The sequence below is a fragment of the Mustela nivalis genome (genome assembly GCF_964662115.1).
Source record: "Mustela nivalis genome assembly, chromosome: 1".
In the NCBI taxonomy this organism is placed as follows: domain Eukaryota; kingdom Metazoa; phylum Chordata; class Mammalia; order Carnivora; family Mustelidae; genus Mustela; species Mustela nivalis.
This window is the reverse complement of record NC_139020.1, coordinates 162,395,919-162,410,789: the sequence shown is the minus strand read 5'-3', so window position 1 is coordinate 162,410,789 and position 14,871 is coordinate 162,395,919. Positions and strand designations below refer to the sequence as shown.

At 48.3% G+C, this 14,871-nt stretch overlaps 1 protein-coding gene across 1 annotated transcript in view; it reads right to left on the bottom strand.

The window, feature by feature from the left end:
- Positions 1-14,871, bottom strand: part of FGD5 (FYVE, RhoGEF and PH domain containing 5) — a 123,341-nt gene that overhangs the window by 26,311 nt on the left and 82,159 nt on the right. Inside the window, exons 6-10 of the mRNA XM_082747996.1 lie at positions 8,104-8,264; positions 7,684-7,840; positions 6,976-7,063; positions 5,151-5,201; positions 4,497-4,555 (exon numbers count right to left, since the gene is read on the bottom strand). Coding sequence (XP_082604122.1) covers positions 4,497-4,555; positions 5,151-5,201; positions 6,976-7,063; positions 7,684-7,840; positions 8,104-8,264 — 516 coding nt within the window. The remainder of the gene's footprint in view (positions 1-4,496; positions 4,556-5,150; positions 5,202-6,975; positions 7,064-7,683; positions 7,841-8,103; positions 8,265-14,871) is intronic.

Here is a 14,871-nt window from a genome sequence, read left to right as displayed (position 1 = left end):
GCCAGGTGCTCACAGGGAAGACGAGGGGCAGGGCAGAGGGCCAGAAAGGAGCCCCCTTGGTGGTGAAGGCATGCAGGATGCCACTGGGGGACTGGCATAAAATCCCAGCCCCCTCTCTTGTATAAAACCCTCAGCCCCTGGGAGAGGCCAAGAAATCACTCCCAGAGGACAGGCCAAGTGCCACTCCTTGGGAAAGGGCAGAAGTAAATGCCGTCTTCCCTGAGGAGAAGGAGGTACCCCCTTGGGCCCAGGATTGTGCATGAATACAAAGCAGAAACCTACCCAAGCCCTGCCACAGCCATAGCCGTGTTTGGCTACCATGCAGAGGGGGGTCAGCACGGCAGAGAAAGCCTGGCTAGCAGGCCCTGCCTAAGACCAAGGCTTGTCCCAGAGAGCAGAGACTTGGGAGTGTAGTGCTGCACAACAGGAAACAGTAGTCTCCCTCTGAGAAGGGGCAAGAGCATGGAGAGAGGCCCCTTCTGTGGTGCAGGGGTTGCTAAAAGCTACAGGTAGAGAAGAAAAGTAAGAAAAGCTCTCTGGCATCTCAGGCCGCACAAACAGTGCCAGGTAATAGCAGCCCCCTCTGGATGAGTGTGACATCTGTGGGGCTCTGAAGGTGACAGAGCAGTAACAGAACCCAAATCCAACTCCCACCCCTTACGTGAATGGCACAATCAAAATGCAGGCACTCCCACTGCTGGGGTAGATAGTCCCCCAGTCTCCACAATTCTTCCAACACATAATGTCGGTGTTCGATCAAACATTATGAGAAATATAAAAAGCAAGAACGAAGCCCAACTCATTTTCAAGAAATAAAGCATTCAACGAAACAAGGAGAGGTGACACAAATATTAGAACCATCAGACAGGGACTTAAGAATAATGGCGATTGTTCTAAGAAATAAAATCTGTTCAGAGAGTAAGATGGTGGTTGCCAGGGGCTGGGGGAAGGGCTCAGTGTTGAGTCAGGACAGTTTCAGTTGGAGCCGGTGCGGAAGTTCTAAAGGCAGACAGTGGTGATGGTCACACAACAATGTCAATGTGCTTCTTGCTGATGAATAGTGCACTTAGAAATGGCTAAGACGGTCCATTTTATGGGGCGCCTGGGTGGCTCAGCGGGTTAAAGCGTCTGCCTTCGGCTCGGGTCATGATCCCCAGGGTGCTGGGATGGAGCCTGCATTGGGCTCTCTGCTCAGCGGGGAGCCTGCTTCCCTCTCTCTCTCTCTGCCTGCCTCTCTGCCTACTTGTGGTCTCTATCTGTCAAATAAATAAATACAATCTTAAAAAAAAAAAAAAGAAATGGCTAAGATGGTCCATTTTATGTTACGTGTATTGTACTTCAATACAAAATTTTTTTAAAGTCTATTTTAAAAAATGACAGTGAAAATCAGAGAGCCCAGACATACACCTGTCCCCTCACTCTGTTCTAAAGGGAGACAGTTTACTTTCATGCTATGAGGAAGAGGACAGTCAATGGCTAATTTGATCTAAAACCTCGAAAGCCTGAACTTGCAAGCAGAGGTGGGATTTTCCTTCTGGGAATCTGAGGCTTGGTCTGAGTGACTGCAGTTAGAAGCAAAGTGCCTCCACTCTCTGATGCAACCTGTGACCAGTTCCTGAAGGAGTTCCCAGTGCTCACAAACCTGGAGCCGACTCTAAACCTCCAGGCCTACATTTCATGACATTCCTCAGGGCTGGGTGAAGAAAAGACAGACCCGATGTGGGAAAGAGAGGAACAGTCCTTGTGTACATCTCTGTGTGTCAGTGAAAGGAGCAGGACCATGTGCATGGACAGGTGGATATGTTTTCATGCAAGAATATGTGTGAGGTTGCAGGTCTGAACGTGTAAGTGACGCGTGCAGGCATGTCAGGCTGGTGGCTAAGAAAGGCTCCCGTTCAAACCCAGCTCCCACGCTGAGGGATCGTGAGGAAGCAACCTGTCTCTCCAGGCCTCAGTTTCCTTGCTTGTGACACTGGGCTGATAATAGTTCCCCTGAGGATTAGAGAACACAGGGCACGATCCCCTGCTAACAGAGGCAGCTGTGGTCACCAGGAGAAGGATGCTACACAGGAATTTGCCACAGCCTTTCCTGAAAAGCTGGTGAGGATGACTTCTCCCCCTTCTAAAACTTTCCCATCCCGTCTTCCTTACTGCTCCCATTGTTCCCTTGCCCTCCACCAAAATATGAGGATCACGGCAGGGGAGGGGTCACCTTGGCCACTGCTCTTAGAGTCACACTTCCCAAAGCCTCTCCCATCACCTAACAGTTTTCTGCTAACAGGCTGCTAAATGGATTTATAATTTGGCTTGGTTGTCAGTACTCTCTCCTAGTGAGCTTATCAGTGGCATTTCAGACCTGGTATCAGGTGGGTACTGGGCCCCATTTTACGGTGGTGGGATGTGGCTCGTCCTAGAAAATGTATCTCCAACTTAGCTACCTTTGTGGGGAGTTACAGCAATGGTTTGATGTGAGCATAAAACCCACGTGAATGCTACCGCCTCCAGGAAACCTTCCCTGGTTCTTACAACCAATAAGTACTTCCCAGATTCTACTGAAGGCAATGTGGAGATGTAGAAGGCTTTATAAAATGGGGGAATGGCACCACCAGTCATATTTTAACAGGATCACTCTGAATGAAATGGCAGGGTTGGAGGTGATGAGGCCTGAGGTGGGTAGTGGCCATGGGGAGGGAAAGGCAGAGCCCCAGCCTGTCCTTTAGCCTCTCAAGCCACTGAGCTCTGCTCTGGCACTGGGCAGGACCCACCTGTCTATGGCCCAGGCAGAGTCCTAGCCTGATTCCAGGAAGTGTGCAATAGGGGCTGCTAATCCAGAGCAGGCCCAGTGTGGTATCCCCAGGCAGCTGGAGAGACAGAAGCCAGCCTGTGCCAGGCACAGTACCTAACCCCAGTCTTCAAGAAAGCTGGGGGAAGGCACTGCGGGGGCTCTGGCTGCAGCGCCTCCAGTTCCTTCTGCAGGAGGGTGCCACCTGCAGGAGGGAATACAAGGTCCTTCCTGGACCAGTCTTCCTTTTAGGAAACAGAGGCATCCCTGGCTAAGCGAGATGCAGAGAAGCCAGACCATCTGCTGCTATGTCCGTCACAACAGGGCAAGGGACGCCAAAGCATTCCCGTCTGTGGCTACACTGAAGGAAATCTTATGTATGTACAGGATGCCAAAACAACATGTACCAAGGAGTTCATGGACCCTAGAGCTGGAGGGCAGACATCCCGATGATGATGACATGTCTGATGTACCGATTTTCACATCCAGCTGCCTTTCGCCTCCACACTCAGCACACCATCTCTTCAGACTCTTGTCCTACCTCATCTACCCTGCTGCCATCTTCCACCTATGCTGGGTTGCTCTCTGTCTCTGATGTGACTTATGCTTCTCACTCTCCATGCCTCTGCCCAGGCTAGGCCCCTTTCCGGGCACAACATTCCTCTCTCTGCTTTTGAGGCATGTGTGCTCCCTATGGGAGCACCTTCCACATCATCTCTTCTCACAGCCCCGGATGGCAGGGATGGCTTCCTTCTCTGAACCATGTAGCATTTTCTCTCTCCCTTATGATGCTTATCATGTCCACATGTTTACTCCTCCATACACTGTGATATCCTCTGTGCTGGGATTCATGTCTTAACTCTGTATCACCAGTCCCCAACACAAGACATGGAGTAGGTGTCCCATAGATGTGACTCTCCTCCTCTTCTTCTACCTGTGGATGACTCACTAAAACGATACTCTGTGTATTTGCCACAGCAGAGCTGAGGAAGGACTCGGCAGGCATAGCACCATCACTCCCACCTCTGCCTGTGGAACATATCACTAACTGACCATCAAACTCCTTTCCCCCTGAGCTAGGAATCAGCCTCAGGATACTTTTCAACACAAAGCTCTAGTCTCATTTTAGTGGAGCAGAAAATATGGGACACAAGTAATCAACATACCACTCGAATAGAGTTGGGACATGGGATAAAGTTGGCCATCCTTGGCAGAAAACTATTTACTAAATACCAGGTACACTCTAGCAGAACCAGGCGTGCACTTAGAGCTCACATATTCTTGTGGACAAGTGGTTTTCAAACTTTTGTGAGCAAAATAGCTACCTGGGGGATTTGTTAAAAATGTATATCCCTGGACCTGCCCCAAAGATATTCTAAGGAGTGCCTAGGAATCTGTAACTTACAAGGCACTCCAGGTGCTGAAGCACAGGGTCTCAGACCACAATCAAGACATTACTCACCAGATCTGTACAAGTCTGTAGCCCCCTCACTACTGAAATGGTGAACCAGAGACCCAGACAGGAATACACAGTACCTGAGGTCACACAGCAACTGTCAGGGCCAGAAGCCGAGGGCCAAGAACTCTTTGACAGGTCCCAGCAGATGGTTGCCTGTAGCACCCCCAGAAGTGGAGTATCACAAGGCAGACCTGGGCAGCCTAGAGGGAGTCCTAGACCTGAATCCCAGAGAAGGAGCCCAGGAAACAGACTTACCCCCTGCTCCATGCTGTCATTGGCACGGTCTGTGACTTTGGAGATGAGAGTCAGTGCACCTGTGGAGGGAAGCAGAGAAGATAGCAGGCCTTCTGTAGAAGAGGGCCAGTCCAGGAGCCACCATCCTCGCCTCTCTTCTGTCCTCTCCTCTCTCCCACCCACTCCCCAAGATCACTGCCATTGCAGGGGCTTGTCTGTGGATGGCACCAAGTTTTCCCACAGCTGGATCAGGTTACAGGCCCAACCCTTGTTGTGCTGCTACTGCCTAAGTGTTCTTGACAGTGATTTGACCATTTTATACCTTAGTTCCCTTGGCTGTAAACTGAATATGTTAAAATAGGGACTGCCCTGGTAGTTCATATGCATGGGCAGTCACATAGAACTGGGAGGAAATAGGGACACTACGGTGACTTTTTGAGACCTGACACCACCTCCTAGCACCAAATCCTGATTACTGCCCGCTTCTTTGACTGGATGACAGCCCATCCCAGGGATGCCTGGCCTGAGGTGAGGGGGAATCATCTCAGAAGCCCCAGAGGTTTCCTGCCCACTGCATATCCAGCTGCCAGGGAGGGGGCTATATCCTGCACCAGAGCTGGGAGAACAGGGACCTAAAGAGGAACATGTCATCCTCCAGGTTCATGCTGCACTTACCCTGCGTGTTATCGTACTCAGCTGAGTCCGGGCTAAGGTTGTTTAAATAGTCTGCAAGGGAAAAAAAAAATGTCTTCAAGGAGAACAAGAGCCAGGGTTAGTTTGCCCCTGGGAGGCCAGTCCCTCCTGTCCACAGCAGAAGCCCCCCTTCCAGACTTTGAAGATAAGTGCCAGAAGAATGGGGTATCTACTCTCTCACCCCTGTTAGCCCTCCACACCACCACACTAGAACAAAACAGTCTCCTGAATCATCACCAGCATCACTGCCAGCACTGCTAGTCATTCACTCATTCAACAAGTCTCCATTGAGTGCTTGCTGTGTACGGGGCACTGTGCTATGCCTTTGGCATATGGACACAGACAAGGTAAATCCCTGCCTCTTGAGAAGCACACTGTCTACTGGGGGAACAGATGTGACCATCAACACACTGGAGTGTGATATATTAAACCTTTAACACATTTATACCCAAAAGCTCTACATGGGCTGGCCTCTCTCTAGTGACCTCTCCATGTCACTCACTCATTCTGGCAATGCTGGCACTCTTACTATTGCTTGAACACGCCAAGCCTGTTAATACCCTCAGGCCCTTGCACTCACTACTCCCTCTACTGGTACTCTCTTTCTCCAGATCTTCATGTCCTCACTTGGCAGAGATCTCTATGGAGTGTTACCTCCTCAGAGAGGTCCTTCCTGAGTGCTGTATCTAATTCAGAGCCCGATTATGCCCCATCCCCTCAGCCCACTTTATTTTCTTCAGAGTTCTTATCACTGACATATCTTTATTTCCTTGTTAGTTTGTTAAAGTATAAACTCCACAGTGTCACAGAGTTTTGGCTGTTTAATTCACTGCTGTATCTCTAGCATCTAGCACGGAACCTTGTACACAGTAGACGCTCAATAAACGTTCGCTGAATTAAATGAACAAATTCCATGTCTGTTGGCCCTAATATACTTTCCTTATGGACTTGGTCACTACCTGGAATTACACGCATAGCTCTATGTGTGGGTGTCCATCTCTCTTACTGGGACAGCAGTTCCCCGGGCGTGGTGTCTTTGTCCATTTGGGAGTCAGCTGGGTAAATGAGTCTGGAGCTCAGGAGAGAGGTGTGGTGTTTCTGGCAGGTGGAGGGAGGGGGGGATGACTCCCTGTGGAGAGTTTGTAATACAGGAAGGAAGGGAAGAGGACCTAGCACTGAGCCCCAAGAAACACTAACATTAATGAAAGAGTTGACGTAGGGAGGTTGTCAATACACATGGAGAAGGGCAGTAGAGAGGTCTCAGGGAGGCAGGGGGAAAGAGAAGCCTCAGAATGAGAGGGCTGGAAAGCAGAAAGTGGTCAATGGTTAAGCCACAGAGATGGCCACAGCAGGTTCAAAGGGTCAATGGTTAAGCCACAGAGATGGCCACAGCAGGTTCAAAGTGGAAAATGTCCACTGATTGGGCCATAAGAAGGGCTTGGTGATAAGAACAGCTTTAGGGAAACAAGACACCCACCAAGGAAATGCAGAATGGGGGAAGGGATGAGTTTTTTTGTTTTAGGATGGGGGAGGCTGAAGTAAGACACAGAAGGTGGCCTCTGAAGTGAGGTTTCCATGTTGGCAGCAGGGGGTCCAAAGCTCAGCTGGAGGGAAGGTGGGGGCAGAGTCTAGCATGTCTGGAGAAGCAGGTGCCAGGAACTGAGAGTAGTCCTCCCCCTACCCTCCCCACCCCCATGGTGGGAGGGGAGGTTGTCATCACACAGTTGGCCACCATCACCAGCACCCCTTCTCAGGTGCCTCCCCCCGCAAAACATCTCAGTGCATCCTGACCTCCTGTGGGGCCCACCTGTAAGGAGCACTTGGTACTGGAAGAGGCGCTGAACCACCCGCAGCAGCCGGTGCTTCACATTCTGGCCACCTCCTTGCTGACTCTGCTGCTCCCAAGAGATAAGAAGGACAAAACTCCATCAGAAACCTCTGTCTCAAGGCACCAGGCTCACGGCATCCTTCATACACTGTTCCATCCACACATTTTCCTTGTCACACTGAGCTTCTCCCCAATCTATAAAACTAGGATCCCCTCCTCCAGGAAGGCCTCCCAGATTAGCACCACCGTGCTGTGACAGTTCCTTCCTTCAAGCTCACATTCAGTGCTACATTCAGTAACATGGATCTACTAATCCCTGCTTTGCATCTAATATTAATAAAAGGGAAAAAGCCCCCATTTTTCTGTCTAGTAACTGGATACCCAGTTTGTTGGTCACTCCAGTGGCTGTGGCCCCAGCTTGCTTTATGCTTTTCTACTGGGACAGGAGAATGGTCACTAAAACCCTCACCATGCTGGGGGCTCAAAGAGTTGTCATCGATCATCCATGAGGGAATGTTCTTGGTTCTAGGTCTTCCCTCCTACTGGGTCACCCTCTCCTCCCCCAGCCAGGTCTTCCCCCTCTGGCCTCAGACCTACCAAGAAGCCCTACTGATTTACAATAAGCCCTTCCATGCCCACCCCACCCTGTATCCTTAGGGCAGGTTCTTAGAGGACCAAGGGACCCACCTCGAACTCACGGACAGCAGCTGCCAGCCGGGGAGAATGCAGGCAGTTCTCACTGAGCAGACTCAGATACCTGTCGAACTGCAGGATGTGAGTGGCATGGTGGTCAAAATCCTGCTCCCGGGCCAGGAAGACATCAGCCACCTTCTGCTGGCCCTCCCTGCAGCCGGGGAGGGGGGCGGGACAGCGAGAACTAAGCCTTTTGACCAGCACAGTGTTCACTGGTGAGCACTGGAGTCACATTACTGGGTGGCAACCCCATCTTGACCCTCGTGCTTGTTTTACTTTAGGCAAGTGACTGAACACCTGTGTCTCAGCTTCTGCATCGGTCAAATGGAGACACCATTTCACATGCTGGGTTTTAAGAGCCCCCCGCCCAGTGTAATGGAGGGAAGTAGGGGCAGGAGTCCATGGACAGCTCACCAGTGCAACAGTCTCTCCCCCAGCTCCTCCAGGATCCCCTGATGAAGGTCTCGGATGGCTGGGAGTTCACTCAGGCCACGCCTCAGCTCCTCCCTGGCCAACGTGTCCTTGCCCTCCTGGTCTGTTTCATCCAAGGCCCTCATGACAGCTCCGTGGAAATCCTGAAACACCAAAGGCCTGTTACCACAGCTCACAGGACTGAGCACAAGTCCTCCCTGGGAGTTCCTCCCATGGCTTTGAAGCCCTGACCTACACAGATAGTATAGGACTTTTGGCCAGCATTTCAGACCCCAGCATTCTCACCTGTAAAACAGGGGTGATAACACACACCTGGTGATCACAGATAACTCGTGCCCCAAAAGCATCCAATATAATGCCTGCTACAGTGGAGGGTGTTAAGCATGTTCATTCCTAAACTTGGGTCATGCTCTTCAGGTAACCCTCTCTTTGAAGTAATATAAAGTGCTCTACCATTATCCATCTTTGAAAAGGTTCATGCACTGTGTTGCTTTAAAACAAAGGCTAGGGGTGCCTGGGTGGCTTAGTGGGTTAAAAGCCTCTGCCTTCGGCTCAGGTCATGATCTCAGGATCCTGGGATTGAGCCCCGCATCGGGCTCTCTGCTCAGCGTGGAGCCTGCTTCCCTTCCTCTCTCTCTGCCTACCTGTGATCTCTGTCTAAATAAATAGATAAAAATCTTAAATAATAGACAAATAAAATAAATAAATAAAAATAAAACAAAGGCTAAAGAAATCACAGGCAACTCCTCTATGGTGTGTTAAGCAGTCACTGAAAATGATACAGATGGGGACTATGTACAGATTTTCATATCCTAGAGCCAGGAATCAAGAAGGGAAACAAAATTATCTTTCTACCTTAATACAGTTCTGTAAAACAGAAACAAAGGAAAAAGCTAAAAGGAAATCAGTCAAAATGTAAACAGTAGTTATATCAGGGCTCTAAGATTAGGAATGATTTTTTTCTTCCCTGTTTTCTAAAATTTTTGTATTATGATTAATTACTTAAAAATTCAACTAAATTGAATGAACATTAAAATGATAACAAATGCAAAACATTTTTCTCACAAGAACAAGTTTTTACCTTTAAATACACCTGCTCTTGCATGAACCAGAGCTCTGTAGTTTTAAATATATGGAATATACTGAAACCACCTCAAATTGTGGAGCAGTGCTCATTAGGAAAAACATTAGCATCAGAGGTCAGGTGGTCCAGTCCAAATAAAGGTCAAATCACCTTTATAATATTTAGGAAAGATGACCACACTGCCTTGTTTGATTGCCTCCCTGATGGAGAACTCACTACCGAGCAAAACAGTTAATTCCACTGCTGAACGATTTTCATTGCTAGAATGGTCTCTTTACATTGAGATCTGAAAGGGGAAAATGCCAGAGAGGATGAGCAGCCCCTCCTCCAGGAAGTCCTACTGATGTTCTCTCACAGTAAAGGAATGCAAGAGAAGGGGAGGGCTAGGAAAAAAAGGCAGGGAGTTAGGCCAGGGTCAGAGAGAGGGACAAGGGGAGAGAGAAAGAAAAATGAGAAAGCAGAGAGAAAGAGAGAGAGAGAACGATGGAGGGGAAAGAGATAGGGGAGGAGGGACTGACGAGAGAGCAGGACAGAGAATGGGAGAGGTAGCACATTCTGTGCCCTCCCCTCCTCCAGTATCTGTAATGAGGCTGCCGTCAGACAGAGGACACCAGATGTGGGGGTTACGAAGGTCTCTACTTCCTGAACACCTCATCCTGTCTGAAGCTGACCTCCTGCTGCTGCAACCTGCTCTGCCGGGAACTGGGGGGAAGGATGAGAAGAGGATGGCTCACCCTGGCCTGCGGTCCCAAGGAGGGAGGATGAGCCGGCTTTTCCTGAGGCCGGCCCTCATCAGCCCCAGTCAAGTGCAATTTGAAGGTCTCAGGACACCTCTAGTCCCATCACTGAGGTCAGAAACTTGGGGCTGAATCTTGAACTAATGAAGAGACTCTCTGGCTGAAGGCATGAGTGTCCTTAAGTGGATGCCACATGCTAGAGCTATAATTAGAAACCAAATCCCATTGCCCCTAAGCTATCAGAGCCTTTCCTCCACGTTTCAGAGGGTGGAGAAAGTGTCATCTACAAGTGAGAGGCAAGTAGGGGGAGGTGGTGTTTAGTTCTTATTTCCACCCACAGCTGGCTCTGGGACCCTGGGGTTGTTCTGAACCTGGAGTCGGGGTTTCTCTGCTGACACAGGGCAAGGAGGACCCTCCCACTCTTCCTATGAGTCTCCATGGTTAGGACCCAGCCTCCAGCTCTGAAGGTTCTTCTCAGCCTTGGCATCCCAGAGAAAGAAAGAAAACATCCTGATGTAGACAGTAATCCCTCTTGATTGGGCAGCTGGTTGACAGGACTTTCAACACATTGTTATTGGCTCTGCGCCAGGTTCAAGCTCAGATACACCAAAAGAGCAGTTGATGACTGTGGATAAGCTGTCACCTTCATGAGCCTCCGTTTCCCCACCTGTAAAATGGGGATGACAATACCACTAAACACAGCACAAGGCTGCTGAGAGGCTCATCCTGACGTTTAAAATCACAACTGCCATGGGGACAGCACTTCATAGTTTACAAAGCATGTAATAAACTATGAAGTGCTGTCCCCATGGCAGTTGTGATTGTATTGTAGTTATGACATCTTCAGAGCAGGGTCACTTCTGTTTTGTTCCCTGCTGTGTTTCTAAAGTCCAACAGAGCATGTGACACAGAGGAGTTTTATAGTACTCACTGACTACGGACTGACTGAAAGACCTTTAATTAACGGAAAAGGAGAGTGAGCCACAGGGAAGCCAAGATCATAATTCGGTCACTCTGCCGCCCAGACCAGCACATAAAGGGAAAGAGGGTGAAGGCGAGGGAGAGAAGGAAGGACAAGCAAAGACAAGATTGATGGCTGCATGTGCATTGGACCCCAGGGAACTGAAATATTAGCTACTCTGCAAGCTAGTTTCTCATCTGTAATTAATTCTCACTAAATTGACTCAGTCCTGATGGGCAGTATGGCCATCATCAACATGACTCATTTCAAAAACCAGAGCATAATTGGACTCGCCACAAACATCCATTCTTAAAACTCATGCATCGGCTGGCGGTGCCAAGTGCCAGCCACACCATCCATCACTCCCTGAAAGGTTTCTGCTGTCTCAATAGTTCTGGCCATTACTGCAACCAGGGTCTCTCAGATGGAAGAAAAAAAGGAGGTAGGAGATACCCGGCTTTTATCCCCTTATTCATTCAACATATATTCTGACTGCCTGTTCTGCATGAAGCCCTGAGGAAAGAGTGAAATTAGGAAATGCTATTCTGCCCTCAAAGAGTTTGCAATCTAGAGAAAAAGAGGAGTAAAACCACAATTTCTACTCAGAGGTCTAAGTGCTGTGATGGAGAAAGCATAGGAGCCATAGCTGGCCACAAGGGAGACCTGGCTTACCGCTCAGAAAGCATGCCAGAAAGGCAACACCTCCACTGAGATAAGAGGGGAGTGTTTCAGGCAGAGGCACAGCATGTGCAGAGGCCCTGAGAAGGTGGAGAAGGAAGTAACTTGAGTATGTCTTGGGTACAGTGTGTGTGTGCACCTTGCAGAAAATGTACAGGATTAGAATATGATGGCACTGGAAGATCATACAGAGAACCCATCCCACAGGGCCCTGCAGACTTTTAAAGGAACTTGGGTTTCATTCCGGGGTGACAGGGAACTACTGGATTAAATTTCTATTTTAGAAAATTTACTTTGTTGGAAGAACAAACTGAAGGTGGCCAGAATGAGGGCAAGACAAGTGAGAAGGCTGTCCTAGTCATCCAGGAGAGAGGCCCAGACCCAATGGTGGTCATGGGGATGGAGAGAGGGGATGGATGAGAGATATTAAGGAAGAAGAACTGAATGGCCTAATGCCTGCAGGGTCCAGTACAAACCCCCTCTGGGCTCAAGGATTTCCTCATGTAGTCCACCTTCTCACCATGTTCACTTCCCAGATCCCTGTGGAGCTCCTGTCCAGCCTTAGAGATTCTAGGCTCCAAACCAACGCCTAGAGAACACAAATGAGTCTACCTGGACAGTTGTGTATGTGTGACCTTGGGCAAGTCACTTCATCTCTATGGACCTCAATTTCCTCCTTTGCTAAATGGGGATACAAATACCTTCTTCACAGAGTTTGTGCACACTGCCTTCTGCTATGTTTTAGGATGATTCGTTTTTATGTTTTCCTTCTCCCCTAGATTGAGGTCTGTAACCCCAACACCCAGACCAGTGAAAGTGGCAACACAACAGTCAACATATACTGAACATTGTGCGCCATCTGAGCTCAACACTGTACAGTCACTTTCCCATTTAGTCCTCAGAACAACCCTTTCACTTTGGCAGTATTATTTCCTTTTGCCAATAAAATAATCAGGTCCAGAGGGGTTAAATAAATTGCCCAAAGCCACTAAGATGGCAAGATTCAAGCCAAAGTCAACCTGATTCCAAAGTCTTGGCTCTTTCCCTTGTTCCATGCCAATTCCACATTTACAGATGGGCACAGACAGGGAAGTGACTTGCTCAGGTCAAGGAGGTGGAGAACCCAGTTCTCCAGAGTGATGGCCAGGGCTTCTATCCAACCACAGAGACCATAAGACAGCCTGGTGGAGAGGCCTGAGTGTGAGGACTGCCTTTATGGCTCTGGAGCCCAGACAAGTTTCCTGGAGTTCACAGGTTCTCAGAACCCTGTCCTGGGCTTGTGGGTGGGATGGTGAAAGTAGGGACCTCCTCCGCAGGGCTTAGTCCCTTGGCCCCTTTTTCTCTTTTCCAAACCTACTACTGAGTTTTCTGGGCAGCACAGTATCTCCATTCTCTGGACTAAACAATTGGTGGGTAGTCAGAATGTCAAACCACTGATGTTGCTGCTAAAAGTCAAGTGCACTCACCGGGATCCCACCTGGCCAAACACACACAAAACTCAACCAAGACCCACATGTATCACAAACATGCACTGGCAGGCCATGAGCTATCCAGGAGACATGGCTTCACCTGGCCTGGTCAGTCACTGGAGAATACTTTGGAACCCTGAAAACAATTCTGTGTCGGGGCACACAAAGACTTTTTTTTTCTTAAGAGAGGGAGGAAGAGGAAGCGGGGGCAGAGGGGTAGGGAGAGAAAATCTTAAGCAGGCTCCATGCCCAGCTCAGAGCCCAATGTGGGGCTCGATCTCATGACTACAAGATCATGACCTGAGTTGAAATCAAGAGCTGGAAGCTTAAACAACTGAGCTACCTAGGGGTCCCTAGACTTCTTAAACTGTATATAAAAAGTATGAGCCATACAGAAAAAGAAATAAATTGGACTTCATGTTAACAGATTGAATATGGAAAAAGGGAATTTGGTTGTTCTATGTACTACTGCTATCCTTGTCACTTTTCTGTAAAGTTGAATTTATTTATTTTTATTATTTTTTAAAGATTTTATTCATTGACTTGACAGACAGAGATCACAAGTAGACAGAAAGGCAGGCAGAGAGAGAGGAAGGGAAGCAGGCTCCCCGCTGAGCAGAGAGCCCGATGCAGGACTCGATCCCAGGATGCTGGGATCATGACCCAAGCTAAAGGTAGAGGCTTAACCCACTGAGCCACCCAAGTGCCCCAAAATTGAATTTATTTTTAAATAGAAATTCAGGGGCGCCTGGATGCACAGTTGAAGAACCGACTTTCAAATCATGATCTCAGGGTGGTGAGATTGAGCCCTGTGCTGGGCTCCGTGCTCCACACTCAGTGTGGGGTCTGCTTGAAATTCTCTTTCCTTCTCCCTCTGCCCCTCCTACCTGTGCTCACTCTCTCACTAAAATAAATCTTTAAAATAGATAGATAGACAGACAGAAGTTTAAAATAATTGAAAAAGTAAGATGAAAAATAATAAAATGCTTAGGAATAAATTTAACAAAAGCATACAACCTGTACTCTGGAAACAACAAAACATCACTGAAAGAAATTAGAGAATGGGTATCACTGAATATCACTGAAAGAAATTAAAGACATTAAAGAATGGGTGGCCCAGTCAGTTAACTACCTGACTCTTGATTTGGCTCAGGTCATGATCTCCCGTTTCTGAGATCCAGCCCCACATAGGGCTTTGCACTGGGTGCTGCCTATTTAAGATTCTCTCCCTCTGCCCCTACCCTCTCAAAAAAAAAAAAAAAAAAAAAAACCCAAAAAAAACAAATTAAAGAAGACCTATATAAATGGAAAGATGCCTCATATTCACAACTTAATACTGTTAACAGGGCAATATTCCCCAAGGTGATATACAGATTCATCTCAACCCCCATGAAAATCTCAGTTGCCCTTTTTTTTTTTTTAAAAGGGTAAGATGACAAGCTGATTCTAAAATTCACATGGAGATACAAGGGACCCAGAACTATCCAAGCCAAAACTATCTTGGAAAAGAGAAACAAAGTTGGAAGACTCACATTTCCTTATTTCAAAACTTCCTAGAGGGCTACAGGAATCAAGGTTGTGTGGTATCAGCGTGCCTGGGTAGCTGCTGATTAACTGTCTGACTCTTGGTTTCAGCTCAGGTCAGGGTCTCATGGGTCATGAGACTGAGCCACATGTTGGGTTCCCTGCTCAGTGGGAAGCCTGCTTGAAGATTCTCTCCCTTTGGACCTCCCCCTGCTCGCTCTCTCTCTCTAGCTCAAATAAATAAATAAATCATTAAAAAAAAAAAAAGACTATGTGCTATTGGCATAGGACAGAGAT